At 32.5% G+C, this 22,550-nt stretch overlaps 1 protein-coding gene across 1 annotated transcript in view; it reads right to left on the reverse strand.

The window, feature by feature from the left end:
* Window positions 1-237: 237 nt before the first annotated feature.
* Window positions 238-22,550, reverse strand: part of LOC129217057 (post-GPI attachment to proteins factor 3-like) — a 36,306-nt gene continuing 13,993 nt past the window's right edge. Inside the window, exons 3-8 of the mRNA XM_054851302.1 lie at window positions 17,503-17,652; window positions 12,216-12,278; window positions 9,002-9,063; window positions 8,743-8,879; window positions 6,550-6,751; window positions 238-4,098 (exon numbers count right to left, since the gene is read on the reverse strand). Of these exons, the coding sequence (XP_054707277.1) occupies window positions 4,023-4,098; window positions 6,550-6,751; window positions 8,743-8,879; window positions 9,002-9,063; window positions 12,216-12,278; window positions 17,503-17,652 (690 nt within the window). The 3' untranslated portion in view covers window positions 238-4,022. The remainder of the gene's footprint in view (window positions 4,099-6,549; window positions 6,752-8,742; window positions 8,880-9,001; window positions 9,064-12,215; window positions 12,279-17,502; window positions 17,653-22,550) is intronic.

A 22,550-nucleotide genomic window follows, 5' to 3' on the forward strand; every position in this document is an offset into this window, starting at 1 on the left:
AAAATGTATGCATGATTTAATTTTTATAGCTAAGTGCTGAGCAGAAGGATTCGCTTTGAATGATTAAACTACATAACAATGCGTTATGCAGTTGTCTTAAGCAAATGTGTAATGTTGGAAGTTTCCAGTGACTTTTGGCTATGAAGACTGCAATCACTTTCGTAACAAGTTGCATTTTTATATCCTTCTCCTTTTAATATTTTTCCAAAACAATAACCAAATATGTTACTAAAATCTTTTATTAGAAAGTCTTACTATTTACAGTATTTCATGTGAATAACAAAATGATTTCAGAAAAAAATTACAAACAGTGCAGTCTAGTTAAATCAATAAATAAGAGATTTTTTATCACTTTCTGCACATCATGAAGAAAATATTAACAAAGTAACATTATTTGAAATATTTCCTTTAAACTGCGATGCAAAACATAACAAAGTTTTAAAATTCTTTTTTTTTGATTAATATTCATAACAATTGCAGTCTGACAGCATTAAAATTTACATTACAACAAGCACACTAAGAGAAGTTTTGAGAAATTTTACCAGTAACGTGATTAAGATTAATCAGCGATTCGGATAGTTGGAGTTCTACTGCACCATTTTTGAAACATTTTTAAAAGATATTCGAAAAAGAAAATGCATTAGTGATAAAAACTTTAGCATTAGAAAAAAATAAAAAAATGTATGTCCAAAATGACTGAAAATTTACAAAATTACCGTTTTACCACCTATTACTAGTAGGGTCTGGTGGGGTAAAGTGATCAGAAAATCGTAGATTTTCGACTTAGGTGGATAATAAGTACAATAAATTCTTTAAACATTTCAAATTTTTTTGCTGTTATTTTACATTGCATTATTAAAGAACATGGTACATTGAATTTTAAGAAAAAAATATTAATTTACGTTTTATAACTATCCTTTCCCTATGTATTTATGATCACTTCAACCCCATGGGGTGGGGGGAAAGTGGTTATAGCATGGGGGTAAAGTGGTCATAGTTAAAAATAGATGCAAAACCATTATAAATAACCATTGTATATTTCAGTTATTTTTATAGTTACAAGTAAATGCACAAGTAGATGTGTGTATACACGAATATATACGTGTTGTGTAAACATGAGTAAACACGTTCATATATGAGAAGATGCATGTATAAGTCAGATACATGCATGAACGTGCCTACTCAAGTATATGCGTGAATACACGAGTATATAAGCATGTATACATGATTACCGCCAGGAGTGCATACGTTTCTACACGAGTATATGCGTGTCACGTGTATATACGCGTATAAATGAAAGTGATATAAGTGTATGCACTGGTATCTCGAGAATATACAAGCATAACTGAGTATATACGTGTATAGCAGACGTATAAACGCATATATAAGTATGCATACATATACGGGTATACACGAGTTAATTCCTGGATACATCCAGTGCATGTTTGGTGGGGGGGGGGGGTACGTGTCTTCTCACATTTATACATATATTATGTATGGAAGCACGAGTATATAGGTACGTATATGTGTAAACATGCTTATATACCTGTACAGACGTGTATACACTAGTGCACGTATGTATACCGCGAGTATATATGCTTGTATACATATATGCCTACAGGGTGAATCCAAGTTCTTGGGCGAAAATCTAAGGGGTGTGAGAGAGGAGGATAAGAAGCCAAGAATCATAAACTTATGGTCGCTTATGCAAAAAAAAAATTTGCCAGTTGAAAAATTTTGTATTCAAAATGTAGTTTCAAACTGTGCTACTCTAAAATAAAATTTTCACATTCATTCAAACATGTATTTCCAAGCTATAGCTATTTATTTGACGTATGACCACTTTACCCCATTGACCACTTCCCCCCACCAGACCCTATACAAAGTGAAATCTCATATCAAATGTTTAATCTAATTTAAATGAAATGCATTTGACTAACAGCAAAATATATTGTTTGAATTGATACACAAATTACTGGTAACTAAATTTAGGCACAAAATCAAAAGCATACCTACTGTTAGACTAAGGCTAAATTTTGATGTCCAGGCAAAGGTGTTTTTTTTTTTTTGCAAGCTCATTTAAAATGTCAATGATATTAACTTGTTATGTCCTTCATTTACTAACAAATAAAGCCATCATAAATATGTATCAAATCAAAAAAATAAGTATGTGTAAAAACTCTTAACTCAGTGAGTTATTTTTGAATGGCAAGGTTTTTTTTTTCTTCTTTGTATATTAAGAACTATAACAGCAGTTAACATTTTTTAAAATAAATTTGCAATAAATAAATACCAAAAACTGTTGCAATTTTTTATAATTTGTTATGTACAATATTAGGTTTACTACTTGAACACGTTTAGTTTTAAAATAGAATCGTATTTTGTAGTTGAGTCACTGTGTATATTCTAAAAAAAAAACAACTTACACATTTTTCTCCAATAAACTTTTGCAGTGGGACCATTCTTCCAAAGGAAAAGCAAAAATTTGTAACTAAAGTACTTGGGTATTTTTTGCAATCCAGTTTTTTAGTTTTCTCATTGACTTTACTTAACATATTGCAGCCTTTATGCTTATTTAAATCATTTTTTCTCTAAGCCTCTAAATTATTTGTATTTCTTGTTTATTTTTTATGAACACTTGATATTTATTTCTATGTCAATGCTTAAATCTAGTTAGTTAAATATCTTTCTCAACAGTTTGTATGACAAAGAGAAAGAAAGGAGAAAGCTTTCTATAAATCAAAATAATTTCTAAATGTTTACGAAAGTCCTTAAAATAGCGTATAGTATTATATTGTTTCAGTGAATATTACATAAATATATATCGTTCCTCGGCACCTAGTGCCTAAATTACAAAAAATATCCAACATATTTTTCATCAAGCTGAGATTGCTTAGTGGTGAAATGCATTTATTAGCAATAATTCCCCAAAAATACTTCAGTAGTTAATATACAGTGGACACCGGTTAGTTGAATCAACCACTTTAATGAATCAAATTGTCAAAAACAGAGCACAATCCAGCTTTATTGGATTAACCGCTTTATTGAATCAGCTTATTTATAGAATCAAAACAGTTTAGAACAAATGTGATTCATATAAGCGGCCGCCACTGTATTTCCAAACCATTTTTCAACAGTAAAAAAGACTTTTCTACTCCTGAAACTGCTCACATAAGAATGTATTTAAAAGAAAAAGCAAACTTTAACAGATGATTTTATCACAGTAAAATTAGTTTATGCCATTAATGTGTAATATTTTTGAAAATTTATTGCTTATTACATGATATGTAATTATGTTGAAGATTCATTTCGAAATGTATCATATTGCACAGTTAAGGGAACTTGCATAACACTAATAAAATTTATATATAAATCTTTATACAGGTACAGAACAATTTCAATATTTTACTATCACTGCCATGAACATTAACATCATAACAATAAAATGAATCCAACAATTTTTTTTATGTGCAACAATAATTAACAAGCTAAAGATATCAGCACCACTAAAGTCACAACAAAAATGTGTGTGCATTGGTTATAAATAAATACTTTTTACAATGAAGCAATATATTTATGCTAACGTTTAGTAATAAGAGAGAAAACTATCATCCTTAACCCTCCAAGATAACTAGAAATTAATTATAAATTATATCTTTTTAAACTTATACCCTCAATTCAAAAGGCTATAGAGTTTCAAAGAAATTTCAAGGAATGATTACTGAAAAAAGGAATCTCTTTACAACCTCCCGCAATCAAAGCTGTTTTTCACCAACTGAATTCAATAAATAACATTAAAAAAAAAAAAAACCCTTCCTCAGTATTTTTTTTTCCAGAAACATTTTTTATGACATGTTTTTATATGAATAATATGTAACGTAATAACTTTTTTTTTATGTATAAATTTTGATCAGTGGCACTTAGGCAAATGCAGATATATAAAATTTTCAAGATAAAACAATATATTGGCACAAGAAAGGGACCTAACAATATCACAAGTAAGCAAAGCAATGAAGCTCTTTTCAGCCAACTTTCTTCAACACATTGATGCAATAATCAAGCTCTCTTACTTCACTCAGGCAATCTTCTATCAGAAAACTAAATAAAATCAAGATTTTTTTTTTCATTCAACATAGATAATAAAAAACAATATAAATAAAACACAAAAAGACTGCAGCAATTTTATATATTTTAAGAAGTATAATTTGGAAATATATATGAACCACAGGGAACATTACGGTAGGAGACTTTAGTATAAGAATTTAATCATAATGGATAACAATACAGTGAAATGAATTATTGTTATTATTATTTAACATTCACTGTAAAATAATGCCATTTTACAACTGAAATCATTCAAAACCTTAGAGCATTGGACCCTACCTTTTTTACCAGAGGGCCGCACTGCATTTTAAGATGAAGCTTGCAGGCCAGAACACATACAAAACTTAAATTTATTTGACTTTTTCTCTTTTAAATAACAATAAAAAAAGGAGGTAAATTACGAATCAAAACTTGCTATTATTATTTCAACATGCTAGAATATTCTAGAAACCAATTTCTAACCATTTCACTGCGAAAATACAGTAATTGTTCTTAATACTGAATGAAGATAGATGGTTGTTTTAGAAGTTTCCAGAACTAGTTTTCAAAAAATGTGCATAATTTAAATTTTAAAAAATTTCATCCTCACAGCAAATGCAAAATTCTAAAAAAAAAATGCTTGGAAATATAAACTTTCAGATGCATTAAATTACATTTTTTTGAACATACATAGTAACAACATTAAAGTAGATGCAATAGGCAGATCTGTTAATCTATAGAATGATAATTGAGTCCAAAATTGAAGATAACTGAAAGAAACCTTAACTTTTAATGACAAATATCAGACATTTAATGGATTCTTAAGATGAGCAATTTAATACTGATGAATACATGATCTTCAGAATGATTGTTGCAATGAGGAAGTAGCTTGTACGGAGTCAATGATGTTTATTTTCAAACATTTTAAGACAAATACAGTAAACATTCGTTTTACGCGGATTTGATTATACCTGGTTTAAGATTTGACACCTTAAATGAATATTATTTTACGCGGATGAACTTTTATATTACGCGGATGCAGCATTGCAAACAAATAAAATTTTCTTCTTTTTTGGCATTGAAATTCCTGAGCTTGCAGATAACCCGTAATAAACTGCTTTTTGGTGAGCTTGGGCCACTGGAGACATTTTTTGAGATTGGCTCCAGATCTCTTTCCAGAAGTAAAATCATTGAACTCAAACAATTCAGAGCCCACTGGAGAACAGCTTTCAGAAGTGACAAAGAAGAACGAAACCAACGAGGATACTGACATCAATGACACACAACCGAAAGCTTTCACCCTGAAAATTTTGAGGCAGTCCTTGACAATGGCAAATGATCTATCTGATTTGTTAGTCAAGAAAGATCTTGTCATAAAAGTGACCCGAGTGATTCCGGAAGTGTTAATGCCCAACAAAGAAATATGAAGAAAAATAATTTGATGACTGCCAGACGAATATCATTCCCAGCTCTTTTTCATAAATCCTATGTGAGTTCATGTTATCTTTATACACATTGCGCATATGTTCTGGATATATTTATCTATCACTAGAACACAGTTTTTTTTTCTTTTATGGAACTGAGTCCCCATTTTAACAGTACTAAGTCTTAATTCATAAGGAATTTCCGTAGAACGTAACCCTCGCATAAAACAAGGGTCTCTGTAATATTTTAATCTTTATTAAGATTAAATAATGTTTTTAAATAATTTTTTTTTAATTTAATATTTTCATTTGTAAGTACTAATTTTTATCAGTTTTATTCTTCATTTCAAGTTTTCTTTAACAATTAGAAACATTTTTGAAACATTACAGAGCTTAATAAGTTGTAACAAAAATGAAGTTAAACCAGCATTTCAGTATTCTATTTTATAACATTTGATAGTTTGAACCCAGTCTCGAAACTCCAGCGAATGCGCCATGAGGGAAACTTGGAACTAAATTCAAGCAAGCAAAATGTTGTTGCGCCAATTCGTCTCTCTTATGAACTAAACATCGAAAAAGGAAAGTGTTTATTTGTGTAAAAAGAGTTATTACATAGTATATGTGTATTATGCAATAAATAACAAAAGGTATTTACATGTTGACTAACTTGAAATGCTATACATACTTTCAAGAAGATAACTTCACCAGTAGCAACTCTGAATTTCACTTTTGAAATTTTTATAATGAAATTTCAATTTTAAAAAAAACAGCTTTATTTATTTGCCTTTCAACAAAGCTGAATATTTTTTTAAATAAATAAATAAAATAATATTTATTCCTCAAACTCATCAACCCTGAAAAAAAAAAAAAAAAAAAAACATTTTGCATGATGGTGTTGAGTTTTTTTTTTTTAGAAACTTCATTTATTACCAACATATTTACACCCAATTATGGTTGATTTTCTAAAAATAAAATTATTGATTGACATATCTAGTAACTAAACAAATAATTCATGAAATATAAGTACATAATATGTTTTTACCTGTACCAAAGTAATGGCACTGGTATGGTTCCCAAGTGCCATAAAGCATGAGCATCTATTAGAAATTTCCAAGGAGGAAAATCACAGAGCTCTAAGAGAAGAAGGATGTTTACTGCAATGACTGATGCCGCACACTTCCATACATATTTCTTTTGGCGATATTTGTAGCACCAGAGGATCCAACCAAAAGAATTTAATAAGCCTTCAAAAAAACAACAATACTTAAGTCCATTACATAGTTTTAAAACTCAACAAACAGCTGTTTTACAAGCAATGCACCAAACTATGTAGTAGTATCAACTGCACAAACCAATTTTATATGATTTTTCTACTTTTCTACCATTTTATACATTTGAAATATCAACATGTGCAATTTTTTTTATACTTTACGTATCATGGGGATTTTTACCTGGTTCCTGGAAATCCCAGTAACAAATGGGCAAGGGGGGGAGGATCAGAAAATTATTTACTGTTTAGGTTTATAAAAAAATGAGGGAGAGTGTAAAACCTCAAATTTTATATTACATTAACAATATGATTCCATTTCAACAACATTAAATTTTACAAGAAATAGTTAGCCAAATAGTGATGTGGATCGGGTAAATACCCAGCGGGTGGGTAAATATTTTTTGGGTATTTACCCAAGGCCTGGGTAAATACCCAAAAACTGGGTATTTTACAAAAAAAATGCAAAAAATGAATGGGAAATTTTAAAAAAAATCTAAATATGAAAAAATTGGTAAAACTGGTACATACATATGTATTACACAGTTTATAATATTTCTTATTGAAAGACTTGATGAAATTATGAAAGAAACATATCGTAAACCAAAGAATCTTCCTTTTCAATGTCATAATTGTAGATGTTTGCTTTTTTTTTGTAACCAGTTGAGCTTTTTACTTTTTCTAGAATGGCTTTTTATATCTGAAATTTGGCTATCAACATTGATTAGGCATATCCAACACACTTAATGTAAATGTCATATTAGATTGCTAATTTGTTTCACACAATAATTCTTTAAATATGAGAACAAAATATAATTTTTGGGCAAAAATTTATTGTTTTGTATATGGTTGGTTATACAATATGTTTCCCGAAAGTAATGCAATGGTTTTTTTCCAGGCCGCTTTTATTGGTCGGAGTGTAATAGAATTACTTGGTTTAAGTGAGGGGACAGGGGAACCCTAAGGTTTTCCTGAAAACCAGTCTCAATGTTCTCCGAGCTGTGGAAGTGGCCGGACGTAAGTTAATGTTAACCTCTGCACATCGACCGTGTCACGGGAAAAATGGTACGCAACTAAGTTTTGTTGCGTAACCAATAAAATCTCTTGAGAAGACTAACAAAATGATTTGTGAGGCTTACAGCGACTCTTCTGTGTCCTATTCACAAGTTTTGAGGTGGTTAAAGACCTCTAAAGAGGGCCGGGAAGAGGTTCAAGGTGAACAACGCTCTGGGCGGCCGTCAACCAGTGAAACCGACAACAATTTGGCTCGTGTTCCTCAATTGTTGGACTTTTACCCTTAATTGACTATAAAGATGGTTAAAAGGAACTGAACATGTCATCTACTGCTGTGCTTCGCATTCCTCAAGATTTAGCGATGAGAGAAGTGTGAGGCAAGTTCATGCAGAAGCACCTTGCTATAGCGCACTGTGAATCCATGAGTTCCTGGCTAAACACTAGGTGAAAACGCTGTCCCAGCCCCTATAGTCCTGACGTTGCCCCAGCAGACTTCTTTTTGTTCTCTCAGATTAAGGCAGGCCTAAAATGAACCCATTTTTCATCCCTAGAAGAAATCCAATCAGCCGTGATGAAGACCTTAGGGGAGGCCCTCAAAAATGCCTTTGAGGGCACTTACTAGGCATGGCAGAGAAGAAAGAAAAAATTGCGCGGAAGCCCAAGGATATTACTTTGAAGAAATTTAAGTGTTTTGTGCAACTCTATTCAATAAATTACTTTAAAAAATAATTGCATTACTTTTGGAATAGACCCTATATATATATACATAGTGGAATACCTCCAGAAAAGTATTTGTTAGTTGAATATAAATTTTTGAAATAAATACCCATTTTGGGTATTTACCCGGGTATATACCCTGGGTATTTACCCCTAAAAATAAATACCCGGGTATTTTACATCACTATAGCCACATAGCAGTATTATGATGAGAAATTCAGAACAAATAGATCTTACCAATAATGATGTTAGCCTTTAAATTGTATCCATAGTCAAATCTAACAAAGGTTAAATAATAAATATGGTATCCAAAATAAGAAATAAATGGCACAGCTATTGTTAGCGGCATCCAAGTTCGAACATTTGAGCATGACCTGCAAATATACACATATTAAGTAAAATGTGACTAAAATATTTTGACACATTTTAAAACTTCTTATAAAAATTTCAGGTTGCTACTTTTGGTGTAAAAGTAATGTCGTTAAAATGATCTTACCTTACAAATAAAGAATAAAATGAATAGATCACTAGAGAAAATGCACAGAAGTAGTCCAGTTTCTGCAAAGAGTTAGGAAACATAAAATCAATGTGTAAACAAAACTTATTTTTAAGAAAATTATTATAATATCATTTTTTAAGCTTATAAAGGTAAAATGTCATTTCAAAAGAAAGGAGATCAGATTAGATCATGTTTTTTTTTTTTTTTTTTTTTGTTAAATCTTAACTTTCTGAATAGAAAAACCTACACTGAATGCATTATAAAAATTTATTTTGCTTAACAATGTGAGAACTTAACAAGCAATGATACTTAACAAGCAGATATTGAAAAATAGCAAATACACAATGAAAATTAAAATTAGGTCAAAACAAAATAAATTTATAACAAAATCCTAAAATACAAACCAAATATGTAAGCTCCTTCTAGAACATTAATTTTTAGCGAAACATCAGTTAGCAAATACATGCCGTGAGTCAACGGAGGAATCAGTAAAATTTTACCTCATTAATGACGATAATTATATCAAACTTTTCATGAATGGTGAAAAAAAGCAATGATATTTTTTCATTTCTCTTTCAAATATTCTTACTGGCATGAAAATATAATGATTCCTGAGAAGTAAAAGGAGTCCATTCCAATCATGGCGTATATATGTTTTTCTTTTGGAGGGGGCCCATATAACCAAGATAACCCCCCCCCTCACTTTTTTTGTAATTTTAATTTTTTTAGGGGGGAGGAGCAACAGTGCCCTGATCTTCTCCTTTTTTTCGAGGCAGGGCAAAGACTTCATACTGTCATCCCGTGTCGCTACCAAAAAATAATTTTAGGAGGACACTGTTAGGAAATACCCGCTTCTAGTTGGGGGGGGGGGCGATGGTTTTCCCCCGGAATTTTTTCGAAATTGTAACAGTAAGAACCTAGTTTTATAGGGCCTCTGGTGATGCTACGAGAGAAAAAATTGAGGGGCCTTCTGCGGAAATTTTTAGAAATTGAATTCTTAAATTGCCATATTAGGCTATATTTGTTGATGTTAGTGTAATGAAAGGATTGAGACTTTTTAAAGTTTCCCCCGCTTGATTTTTTTCAAAAATAGAGCGAAATCCATCACCCCTCCGCCCAGTTTTTCGAAATTTAAGTTCTATAAAAGCAGTTTCAGACTAACTTCGATGGACCCTCCTCTGAAATTTTTTCATGATTAAAGTCTTAAAAGTGCGACTGTGGACCATGTTTGGTAACGTTAGGGATTCGTCCATTTTTCAAAACTGAAGCTCTATAAAAGCAATCTTAAACGATTTTCGCTGCTTTCAGAAGGCAAGGCGTTTAATATTTATCTCCTGAAAATCTTTCGACATTGAAGCCTTGAAAACGAGGTTTGAGAAGCTCTTTAATGGTTTTAGTGGATGGAGGGGGCTTCGAAGTGTAGCATCTTGAAAACTTTCTTATTTTTAGATCGACTAGAAAAAAGGAAAAGAAAGGGGTGGGAGCGGGGGGGGGGGGGGGGGGGTTGTAAAAGAAATAAGAGGTGTTGGACGTAATTACCTGATCAATAGTCAGTAGCTTTTGAAATTTTTCATTTTAAGGTTCTTTTCAAAAACAGTTCAGATTTTTTCCAACATTAGACAATTTTTGGAACTAAGGAAGAATTCGAGAATCCTCCTCTGAAAGCCAAAACGCAATTTCAGGTCATCTTTGTAGACGTTTAGAGGTAGAAAGTGGTTTTGCGGATCTTCCTCCAAACCTTTTCAAAATTGAAATCTAAAAGGTGCAATTTCAGATCATTTTTGGTAGTAACTTTAGTGAAAAGGTGTTGGTTCGGGGACCCTCCTCCAGAAATGTTTTGAAATTGATGTCCGAAAAACACCTAAATAAATGCGTTTTTAGGACATCAATTTCATTATTGCTCCAACCGAACAATTTTAAATTTCTTGCAGGGGACGAGAGTTAAGGAGAGAAACATTTTGAAGACCCTTCTTTTCAGACTGACTAGGAAGAAAAAAAAATGGGGAGGGGTGTGAAAGAAAGAGAGGGGAACTCAATTTGCTAAGCAATTAACTGCATCTGTTAAAAAAAAATTTTAATTTAAAGATTTATTTTTGATACAATTAAGATTTTTTCCCAACATTATTTTCTTTTCTTTTTGTTAAAATAACTTTGCTTTCCCAAGACACGTTCTTTTCTTGAGTAAAGGATACGGATCCCCTGACCCCTTCTGTACACCATTGCCTGGTGCCCTCTAACGCTGAATTCCCAAACTTCAAATAACGATTTGCAGCACCCTTTGAAGAATTAGAATTTTCTCACGGCATCCTAGTCTAGTTTTATACTGTATATTATATATATCATTATGTTACCATGGACACTATCATATTTATTAATTATTATTATTATTTATTTATTTATTTATTTATTTTTTTTTTTTTTGTAGTTTGGAAATTGCTTGTGAGCAACTAAAAGCAAAAATAACTACCTTTATTTAAAATTTTTCCACATTTTGGAGGGGCCCTGGGCCCCCTCAGCCCCTCCCTTATATACGCCCTTGATCCCAATAAATAACTTGGACAAACTCTTTATTAGTGCCCGATAATTATCAGAAGGAAGTATCATCTGTTCCCTAAAAACCAGATAAATGCTTCAAAAGAATAAGATTAAGGGTTGACAATCACAAATTTTTCTTTTATTTATTGACTGCAATTTTATGAGTCTTCAATCAAGGCTAGCATAAAAAAACATGTTTACAGTTCTGAGTTATGCTTCAATATTTTGAGATAAAAAATAATAGCCCAGTAAATTAAGGATTTTTTGCACCACAAATTTATAAATAAGAAATATTTTCAGAATAAGTTCCTCATAGGTTGCGTTCGACGAACCTCACCGGTCGACCGCCGGACCTCACTGGTCGAAACTGCAGCGTTCTATCATCTATCGGTTACCTCACCAGTTACCATTTTAAGCTGTTGATTGGTGGATTGGAGCACGTGATTTTTAGCAGTCACGTGATTAACTAACCGGGCGCTACCGGTCGAGCTCGTCGAACGTAAGCATAGTGTGTAGAGTAAATCCTAAAAAATCCCTTAAGTTCGAATGGGAGCTTCCATATCCAAAATGGCGGATCAAAGATGGCCGCCTAGTACTTTTTGTCTTCATCATACCTTGGTTAAAAATGAAGATTTTTCAGTTCTAAAAAACCTGTTATGAGAAAGTGTTAACCTACCTCTGTTAAAGGAGTATCACGTGTATGAAAAACTGCTGACCAAAACCAAGCATTGATTGAAAGCTAAAAGAAATAAAACTTTCAGCATAAACAAAAACAAGCTGTGAAAAATAAAAAGAGCTGTCAATAGTTAATAAACAAAATGTCACATTTTTTATTATAGCTGAACCAGTAACATAGCAAGAAACTTTACACTGGGGCGAGGAGGTTCATTTTTACTAATTGTGTAGGGCAGCGGTTCCCAACCTTTTTAGTTTTGCGGCCCTCCAGTTTTGTAGAAAATATCATTGAGGCCCACTAACTACTAGATATTACTGGTACAGCCAAAATGTACTTTCTGCGGAGGGGGGGGGGGATAATCTGCTCACATAACTGCCACTTAAGTGTAAATAATATACCGTACTAGGCCTGAAAGTGTTAAAAACAAAAGTTCCGGAGATGTTAATACCTTTCTCCTCTAATGCAGCACTACTGGTAATAACGTCCTGCACAAGAACAATTTTCTAACTAATTTTTAAGGAAAAAAACAAGGGAACTGATATCTGCATTGAAACTGAATCGTTCTAGTCTCAAATAACTCGCAACATTAAATGCATTTCTATACATTTTTTTTTTAATTGCAACGAAAAGTCTCGTTCAAATAGGTAAGTTCTCGAAAAGCCCCTTAAGTGTCTCAATTCATTGGTTAGTCATGCCAGTTCAGTAAAGGAGGAGCATTTTTAACTTCAAAGTTTGAAACTAATACTATTTTTTTTTTGGCAATTCTCTTTAAAGGAGTTTCTGATTCATTAGATTTCATTTTTAATTATAAGGGAAAGTTCCTAAGAAATATGAAAAATCTTAATCTTAAAGTTCCTTATTGGCGATGAGCTAGGGAGAGGTTTTGAACGACGGTGCATCAAAATTTTCGCAGAGAACGAAATTAAGATCCCAAGATTTATTTTGGTCCAGATTCTAGACCAGTGTCCACGGCCCAGTAACACGCTGTTCGCGGCCCACAAGTGGGCCGCGGCCCATGGGTTGGGAATCGCTGGTGTAGGGCAAACCGACCAGTAACAGAACATTTAAGCGTAATTTCATTTTCAAAAATTTCATTGCGTCACTAAAATCTGTAGTATAGAGCAAATGAGTAAAATTGTTTTACGTGACATGTGTCATAATTTTAAAAAAATTTGGGTGATTTTTTTAAAAATCAAATTATATTTAATAATAAAAAAATTTTGTTGAATCAAAATTAATAATTTAAAGAGCAAGTTGTAAAATGTATAATGTAATCGTAATAAATATGTATAGTGATAAGAAACAAAATACAAAAAAAAAAAAAAAACGCACAGTAAAACACAGGTGTTAGGGTATTCTAACATGAACCTAAAAAATCATCCAGATTTCCTTTGAGAAATAGAACAAGGAAGCTTTTTTTTTTTTTTTTTTTTTGTTAGAGTTAAGAGGAGGTTGCATTGAGATCATATACTCATTTGTTTATTTTTGTAACATTTCTGTTCTTCAAAAGATAAATAGAAAAAAACATTTAACATAAAATCAAACAGTAGCTGCAGGGCAAGTGATGTGAAAAGAAAGAAGGAGGCATAGCAATGCCTTGGAGAGGATAAATATTGACTTTATATGGATGCTGATTGAAAGTTTCTTCCATTCATTGCAAATATGCGGCTGAAGGGGGGGGGGGGGGGTCTTACTCAGGTTTTTTAAATTGCAATTTAAAAGTCCTGGAATATAATTATTCATAATTGTGTCATGTGAATATCAGATGTGAGGGTTATTCATTCTATATTTCATTCAATTTTCTGCACTTTCTAAACTATTCGTTTTATTTTTACTCTGTACACTTTCATACTACATGTTGTAGTAATGTTTGCAGAGAATTATATTTATTTATTGTTAACAAATATATTCATCATAGTTTCTTGTTGAAAGTAGGGTAACGGCACCAGTAACAGACAAGGGTCCAGTAACAGACAGTCGTAAGTTTGGATTTAAATAATAAGAATTTTAGGTGGGTAAAACTGATGTTGCTGCAACCCATGAATACGGTGTAACCATTTAGTGTTATCAGAGTGAATTTTATGAGCCAATTGGTATTTACAAGGCAGTGGTGAAAGGTTATGAACAGCCACCACAAGGTCTGGTTTCATGCTAATTTGAATTTAATAAGGTTTTAGATCTAAAAATAAAGAAATTGTGCACATTTTGAAGAGAAAAGGGAAATTCTTCCATTACTTATCCTACCTGTCCGGTATCATCAGTAAATTGTCAGTATTTGTTACTGAGGATTGGATCCTTTCTCGAAATTGAGCAAATAAAAATAAAAACTAGTTCAGAGGATCCAGAAGCAGTCAAGAAAAATAGTTTAAAAAGTTCAAATACATTAGAAGGCTCAGAAAATTGAGCTAACCTGAGAACGATGTCTTAAGCCTGTCTGTTACTGGTGCTGTTACCCTATACTTAAAAAAAATATTATTTTGAAAATTATTTTTTCCGCCGGTTATAAATAATCAGCAAAGTGGCCAAATAATCGGCACATTTCTGGTGTAAATGTTGTTTCACTATATACAGTTAAACCTCATTATCGCGACACCCAGATTTCACGACACTCCGGATGTCACGTCACATTTTCAAAGTCCCTTAAACTTATGCGTATTATTTTAATATTAAGTGGCTCCGGATTTTATGACAGTTTTTTTTTTTGGTGCAACTCCGGTTACGACGACACGTGGAGCTGCGCAGACTAGATCAAATATTTCTTTGCAACAGATAAATTTTCAGTAAAATAATGAAAACACCTGGAAATGTTTGTTGTAGGAACTTCGGACTCTGACAAGAGATTTGATCAGGCATGACACCTCGAGAATGGCGGGGGCAAATAGATAAGCTCTGAAAGGTACAGGTTTCAGATTTTGGCAAGATGAGGGACAATAGAAAGGAATTCAAAGCAAGTGGATTGTAATACTGGACGAGGGAAACAGCAGAAGAAGAGAAAGACCATAGCTACCTGAAGCTGTAGGTGGTCACTAAAAGCTTCTCCCATGAGAGAAAAAGAGATAAGAGCTCCTCATTAGATTGAAAAGGGACACACAACTCTAAAGTGGATAAAAGAATTACAAAGGGTTTTTTCACCTTCAAAAGGCGAGGCTTAGCCGTCAAAATCTAATCAAATTGCAAAGAAAAGTGAAGAGTCTTGAATTGGTTTCTTTCTTGCTGATAATTTCGTGAAAAGGATTTTAACATATGTTAAAATACAGACCGCCAAAGATGGCGGTTCTGTCATAATTTCTCACTTGGGATTTTCGTCAAAATTTTTTAAAAGTACATTATCTCAGGAACGGTAGAACATATTTTGTTGTGGTTTGTTGTATTTAAAAGGATATTTTTTCTTGTTTAAAAATACATGAAACATTTTGAAATATGTGCTTTAGTTTGTTTTCTACAGTTTTTTGAAAAAACAAAAAGTTTAAAATAATGTTTTTAATTTTTCTAAAAAATGTCAATTTTAAAAAAATTCACTTTTTTACAGTTTATTAGCACTACCGAGCACTACATTCCCTGAAAAGGAGAGTTTTTTGTTTAACAGAGTTTAGAGGCATTTTAAAAAATGAGGGTTTTAAGGAACTCTTTACATAATTGCAGACCTGAAATTTCAAAAAAAAAAACTTTGCAACAAGTGGTCAGAACACACTCCTAATACAGTGACATAGCGAAACTTTTTTTTTTGAGTCGCCATTTTTATCAGGATATGAAATTTAGTGAGAACAAGATGGCACTGCGCTTACCGATACTTTCGGCACTACGCTGAAAGGTTGTGATGGGAAATACAGCTTTTCGACTGGAAACCGCGTTTTTTTCATAAAAAATAAAACTCCTGGATAAAGTAGAGACTCAAAATGAAATTTTCCTTATATAACTTAATTAAAAGTTTTCTGGCCACTTGCTGCGAAATTTTGTTTTTTGACTTTTCAGGTCTACATTTACGTAAAGAGTTCCTTAAAAACCCTTATTTTTTCAAGTGCCTCTAAAATCTGTTTAACGAAAAAGTGGAAGCTTTCCTTTTCAGGGAACTTAGTGCTGTATGAGTAGTACTTACAAACTGTAAAAAAAAAAGTTTTTGAAATTGACATATTTGAAAAAAAAAAAAAACATTATTTAATTTTTTTTTTTTCAAAAGATTGTGGGAAAAAAAATAAAGCACATATTTCAAAATGTTGCATATGTTTTTTAAACAAGAAAAAATACTTTTTTAAATAAAAAAAATTGCAACAAAATATGTTTTACTGTTCCTGAGATAACATACTTTAAAAATTTTGACGAAAATCCCAAGTGAGAAATCATGAGAGGACAGCCATCTTTGGCAGCCCGTATCTCAGCCCAAGATTTTTTTTAGGCAAAAAAAAAAATGTATTTCTTAATTTTTTCTGAATTTTAACATATGTTAAATTCAAAAAAATCTGAGACATCATGCTACAGGCCTTGTTGAATTGACATAGATTCTACCTTATTCAAAAGTTTAGCAAACACTTATTGGAAAGAATTTTAGAATTTGGGGAAAAAAGTGAAGTTTTTCTTAAAATAATTTTTGTTATATGTACCAATAATTCAAATTTGCATTAGTTTAATCTAATTAAAAACATAAACACTATTATATTCTTCATTAAATCTAATTTTGTTGTTAACTAATGTCTAATTACGAATTTTTAAACTATTCCGGTTATGACGTCGCTCCGGCTATGACGACACTTTGTTGACAGTCCCAAAGGTGTTGTGATAACGAGGATCAATTGCATAAATATTGTAATTGAGTTTAAATATAAATATACAGTGGACTCTCTCTATTCTGAACACTTAAGGGACCAAACAAAAATGTTCAGCATATGGAGGTGTTCATTATAGAGGGAGACTGGATAATGCATATGCATTTGCCGGGACCATCAAAATGTGTGCAAAATATTGGGGTGTTCACATTAGAGAGTGTTCAGGTAGAGAGTCTATTGTATTTCGTTGAATACTATATTTTAAAAGTTTTTCAATATACCCACCTCATATTGAAAAATTTGTATAAAAATCATTTACATAAAAAGTAGCTATTAGGATCATTAACATTTTTAGATATCTGCACTTATTACTTTTGCTTATCAATGAAATAAAAACTATTCAATGATTCATGCTAAAACAAGCAAATTTTACAAACATATTTGATCTGATTTCCATTTTAAAAATTGATCTCTAGTCACAACATTGAAAATGTTGATTACAAGATACAAGTGTAGAATTATCTTACCAAAGCTTGTACATTCCACAAAGTTGAAAATGGGCAGTTTGTTACAGATTGTCGAAACTTTTGCCACATAACAAAATGCACAAGTCCATTTAGGATAGAAAATAAAACTGACGCTGGTTCTTGAATGCCCCAAAAACGATAGAAAGGCCACTAGTGAAAATAAAAGAATGTTTCAGAATTACACTACATTTCAAATAATTTATTTATAAGTTAAATAAGGAAATAATTATATGTTAGTTACAGAATTATTTATTAAGTTCATTACTGAATATTGAATACCATTACTTATACTTTATTATAAAATTTCAGGGTTATAAGAAGCTTTTTTACAATGTAGAAAAATATTTGAGCTCCTGACATTAGGCAGTATTTAAAAAGATCTTTTCAACAGGGTGTGAAAAAATCATGTTTTTTTTTAAAACATAGTTGGATTTTTAATTTAAATTCAGTTTAATATAAATTCAATAGTAATGCACTTTCACTACAGGGGAAAACGCACAGTATGTCATATGAAAATCAACCTAGAGTGAAATAATACACTATATCACCAAAAATTATTAGGACACTTTCAAAAATTCATATTTTTATGGGTTTCTCCAAAAATGAGCGACCAATCGAGGTAAGTGAGTAGCAAAGGGATGCAAGTGTCAAAATTAAAAAGTTGGAGACAATTAGTACAAGTGTTAGGAGAACTCCTTTGCTTTGGGGCAAGAGACAGTACTAGTAGCTCAGGTAGGTTGGATAAAAATGAAACAACGTTTAAAAGCACAGAAAGGATAAAAAATTATAAAAACACAGACATGTTTCGGAGGCAATAGCCTCCTTCGTCAGTGCAAAATGTACAAATGGATGAATCAAGGTCAAGGGAAAGTTTAAATTGCGTAACCGGAAAAACATTGACCAATCAGCTATCAGCGAGTGCTGAGGCAAAATATGACTATTCTAACATGTAAGATTGAATAAGATTGGAGAAAAATGCGGAACAGCAAAAGACTCATTGCAAAGATTATTTAAGTTTTTATGAATGTAAAAGGATTCCAGAAAATCTAATTCACCTACTGTTGTAGGTCTTCAAATTATCTTGACTTCCGAAAAGAGAAAATTGTGCCCTGTGTCCCAACAATATTTAGCAATTGAAGATTTGTTCAGTTCCTGTTTTTTAACGTGGTTTTCATGGTCTTTCAAACGAAATTTAAGTGATCATCTGTCCCACGTAACCGATATTACATTGATCTAGAAAAATTTCTAGAATTCTCAGTAAATTTGACTTTTGCGTAATTTACAGACCCATAAATAAACTTTCTTTTTCCAAACTGAAGGACCCAATCCAACCACTTGATCAGTGGGGCATATATCACATTCCTTGTCAATGTAATATCAGGACGTGGGACGGACAAGGCGTTCACTTAAAATTCGTTTGAAAGAACATGAAAACCACGTTAAAAAACAGGAACTGAAAAATCTTTAATTGCTAAACATTGTTGGGACACGGCACAATTTTCTCTTTTCGGAAGCCAAGATCATTTGCAGACCTACAACAGTAGGTGAATTAGATTTTCTGAAATCCTTTTACATTCATAAAAACTTAAATAATCTTTGCAATGAGTCTTTTGCTGTTCCGCATTTTTCTCCAATCTTATTCAATCTTACATGTTAGAATACGTCATCTTTTGCCTCAGCACTCGCTGATAGCTGATTGGTCAATGTTTTTCCGGTTACGCAATTTAAACTTTCCCCTTGACCTTGATTCATCCATTTGTACATTTTGCACTGAGGAAGGAGGCTATTGCCTCCAAAACATGTCTGCGTTTTTATAAACTTTTTATCCTTTCTGTGCTTTTAAACGTTGTTTCATTTTTATTCAATTTACCTTGTACAGAGCTATCGCTTTTCAAGCTCAGGTAGGTGCTAATATTCAGTGATTTAGAAAAAAATTTCAATGAAAGCCTACCTAGGACCTGAACTTTCAACGCATTTTACTCAAAACTTTAAAAAGTCCATTTACACCCCTTTGCTGCTCACTGCCTTACTTGTTCTATAACTTTTGTCACATAAAAAGTATGCTCCAGCTGTCATTTTCCAATAAAAATTAAATGGCCCATGCATTTAGGGAAACAGCAACAAACTGAGAAAATAACAAAAGTTTTTTTTAATAACATGACATGAAGTGTATTGAAAAAAGAACTTTTTTTGAAAAAAGCAAGATAGCACAATAGCAAAAACTAAATTAGATATTTTTAGGTTAGATCCAGTGGCATAGCTAGGATGGAGCGGTCAGCCCTGGGTGGCACTCCTAAGGGCGGCAAATTGACCCTTTTGATGTGGAAAAAATAAACCCATTTTTCAAATGAGGAAATTATGGTTTTAATCTGTTCCTGCAGGTAAAAAGAAAATCTCTTCGAAATCTAGGACTTTTGTATCACTACCAGATTTAAATAACTTTGATACAGAACAAGTGTTTTTCTTTATAACATATCAGTACAGTTCCTTGTTTTTTCTCTGAGGGATCTGCAGTGGAAAGTTCATGGGACCAATGTTCTTTTTAACTGTAGTGGTTAACACTATGAGAAAGAAAACAATGAATTTTTACAATTTTCATTATAATAAAAAGTTAACACTGGATTTTAAGAGAGTTTCTAGAAAACCTCTTCGTGAAACAAAAACTTCCTTTTTCTTTTAACTTCAGGAAAATGGTAACAAGGTTAAGAATGAGGAGGAGGTGTGAAATGATGGTACACGAAAAAATTTATTGCTTTTCACAGGGACGGCTTAATATGTTTCACAGTTTCCTTTGATTTCTCATTCATTACAAGAGTTCTCTACTTCAAAAGAAGTAAAATGGATTTATTTCTGTTTTCTCGATTTTGAGAGTCGAAAATCTATCCGAAAACTTTGGATCACATGTTAGTCCTACATCACATGTTTAGCCTTATGGAAGGTAAGGGAACTTCACTTTTCAATATTTGGTTTATGCTCTCAACTTGGCCAAACAGTCTAAAAATGGGCTTTATCGCATTCAGTTTCAAATAATTCCCAGGTTGTTAGGAACCTCTCCCACCCCCACCCTATAGTTTAACATTGTGACAGATAGCTTCAAAATGTTTTTAGGCCGAAGAGCGCTCGAATCTCTCATCCCTTTCCCTGATATCACCAAAGATAGCTCAGAAATATGATTTTAGAGCTCAATGTTAAAAAATGTCTGAACAGGGCTCCTAACCATGCCCTTTCCTCCAATGTAGCAAACACAACCAAAAAGTACATATTTAGGCCATTAATTCTGAAAAATTTCCCGGAGAAAACTCCCACCCTCTCTTCTAAAGCCTCAACATATAGCCTAAAATTGTGCTTTTAAAACATCGGTACCTCCATATCAATTTGAAAACAGCATTTGAATCCTGAGTACCCTTGATCTCCCAACGTGATCACAGATAGCCTAAAATACGTTTTTAGGACTTCAATATCGGAAATTTTCTGAGAAAGATGCTTTAATCGCCCTCCCCCTCTCCCTTAATGCCTCCAAAGATTAAAACTGTGTTATTAAAGCTTCAATTTTGAAAATTTTCTGAGGGAGGAGAACGCCGCTCCTCGTCCTTTTTCCTAACGTCCCCAAAGATTTCTAAAAATTTTGTTCTTAGAAATTTACGTGCGTAGGAAAGTTCGCTAACTGTTCCTTCTGAAAGATAGTCTAAAATGAACTTCAGCTTTAAGAAAGATTTTGGGAGGGAAACCTCCTCCTGCCCCCTCTTAACATAATCAAACAAAGCCTAGTCGGACGTCAATTACGGAAATTCTCCAGGAGAGAGCTGCCTGACTTCACAACATTTTTGATGCCATTAGGCATTAGGGAACCCTTTAACGTCACTAAAAATAGATTAGAATTAGGTTTTTGAGACTTCGGTGCGAAAAATTTCCGAAGAACCAAAAATGCCCTTAAAATTGATTTCAATAAAAAAAATATTTCAGTAAGATAGCTCAGCGCCCATTTCTTCCCTAACGCCTACAACTGCATTAAAATATGCATGCAATTGGAATTGGGTTGCCAAAGCTAGTTTAAAATTGCATATTTCAGAGCTTAAAATTTTTGAATTGAGTATCCAACCATTTCTGATTTCCTTAACTTCTTCAAACTAGCCTAAGCTGCATTTTAAAACTTTGATTTCAGAAAATTTCCTTTTGGTGACTGCCGACACCCTACGTCAACAAAGAAACACTAAAAGAGACTAACTTTGAAAAAAAATCGAAAACAAACCTAACCTTCCATTTCTCTTAATTTTACTAAAAATTGCCTAAAAGTGCAATTTTTGACTTAAATTTAGCAGTTTTCTCCATTAGTGAGCCCTTATCCCTACCCCTTCTTTTCTTTTGCAAGTATATAGAAATTATGTCTTTTTTTTCTTTAATTAGATTTATGGTTTCAGTTTTAACACCTTTGACAATTTAATGTATTAGTTATTTCCAACAGAAGGGTGGATAATTGAGGAATCACCCTGGGCGGCAAACACTGTAGTTACACCACTGGTTAGATCCCATCATGCTTTCATAGCTTAAGTGGCCTTTCTGAAATAATACAACTGCTCTACAGTTCACTCTAATGAGCAATACTCTACATGTCTTTCTAATGTATTTTTATAATTAATCAGAATTATGTATTACATATTTGTTTTTGCTGCATAAAATATTTTCTATTCAACATGGCAGTAACCAGGGACGAGCACAGAAATTTTGGGTCCTGTCAAAAATACCTTTTACAAGCCCCCTTCATCCTCTTGCGCAGGCCAACAGGTGCCCCTTCTCCCCTCAGGGACGTAACTAGGTCATTTTCGAGCAGGGGCAAGACCTCGTTTCGGCGCTCCCCCCCCCCCCATCCCCCCATAAAAAAAATACAAAAAAACATATTATTTTTAAAATATAAATTTAAATTAGGCAGTGATAAGGAGACTGCATGTGTTGATAAGACTATAACTGCGACTTTCATGTAGTTATAAGTTTTTATGCAGTTTTATCACTGGATTGCATTTTGTAAAATTTCGATAGTGGGTAAAAAAATT

This window comes from Uloborus diversus, chromosome 2, assembly GCF_026930045.1.
Source record: "Uloborus diversus isolate 005 chromosome 2, Udiv.v.3.1, whole genome shotgun sequence".
Taxonomy (NCBI): Eukaryota; Metazoa; Arthropoda; class Arachnida; order Araneae; family Uloboridae; genus Uloborus; species Uloborus diversus.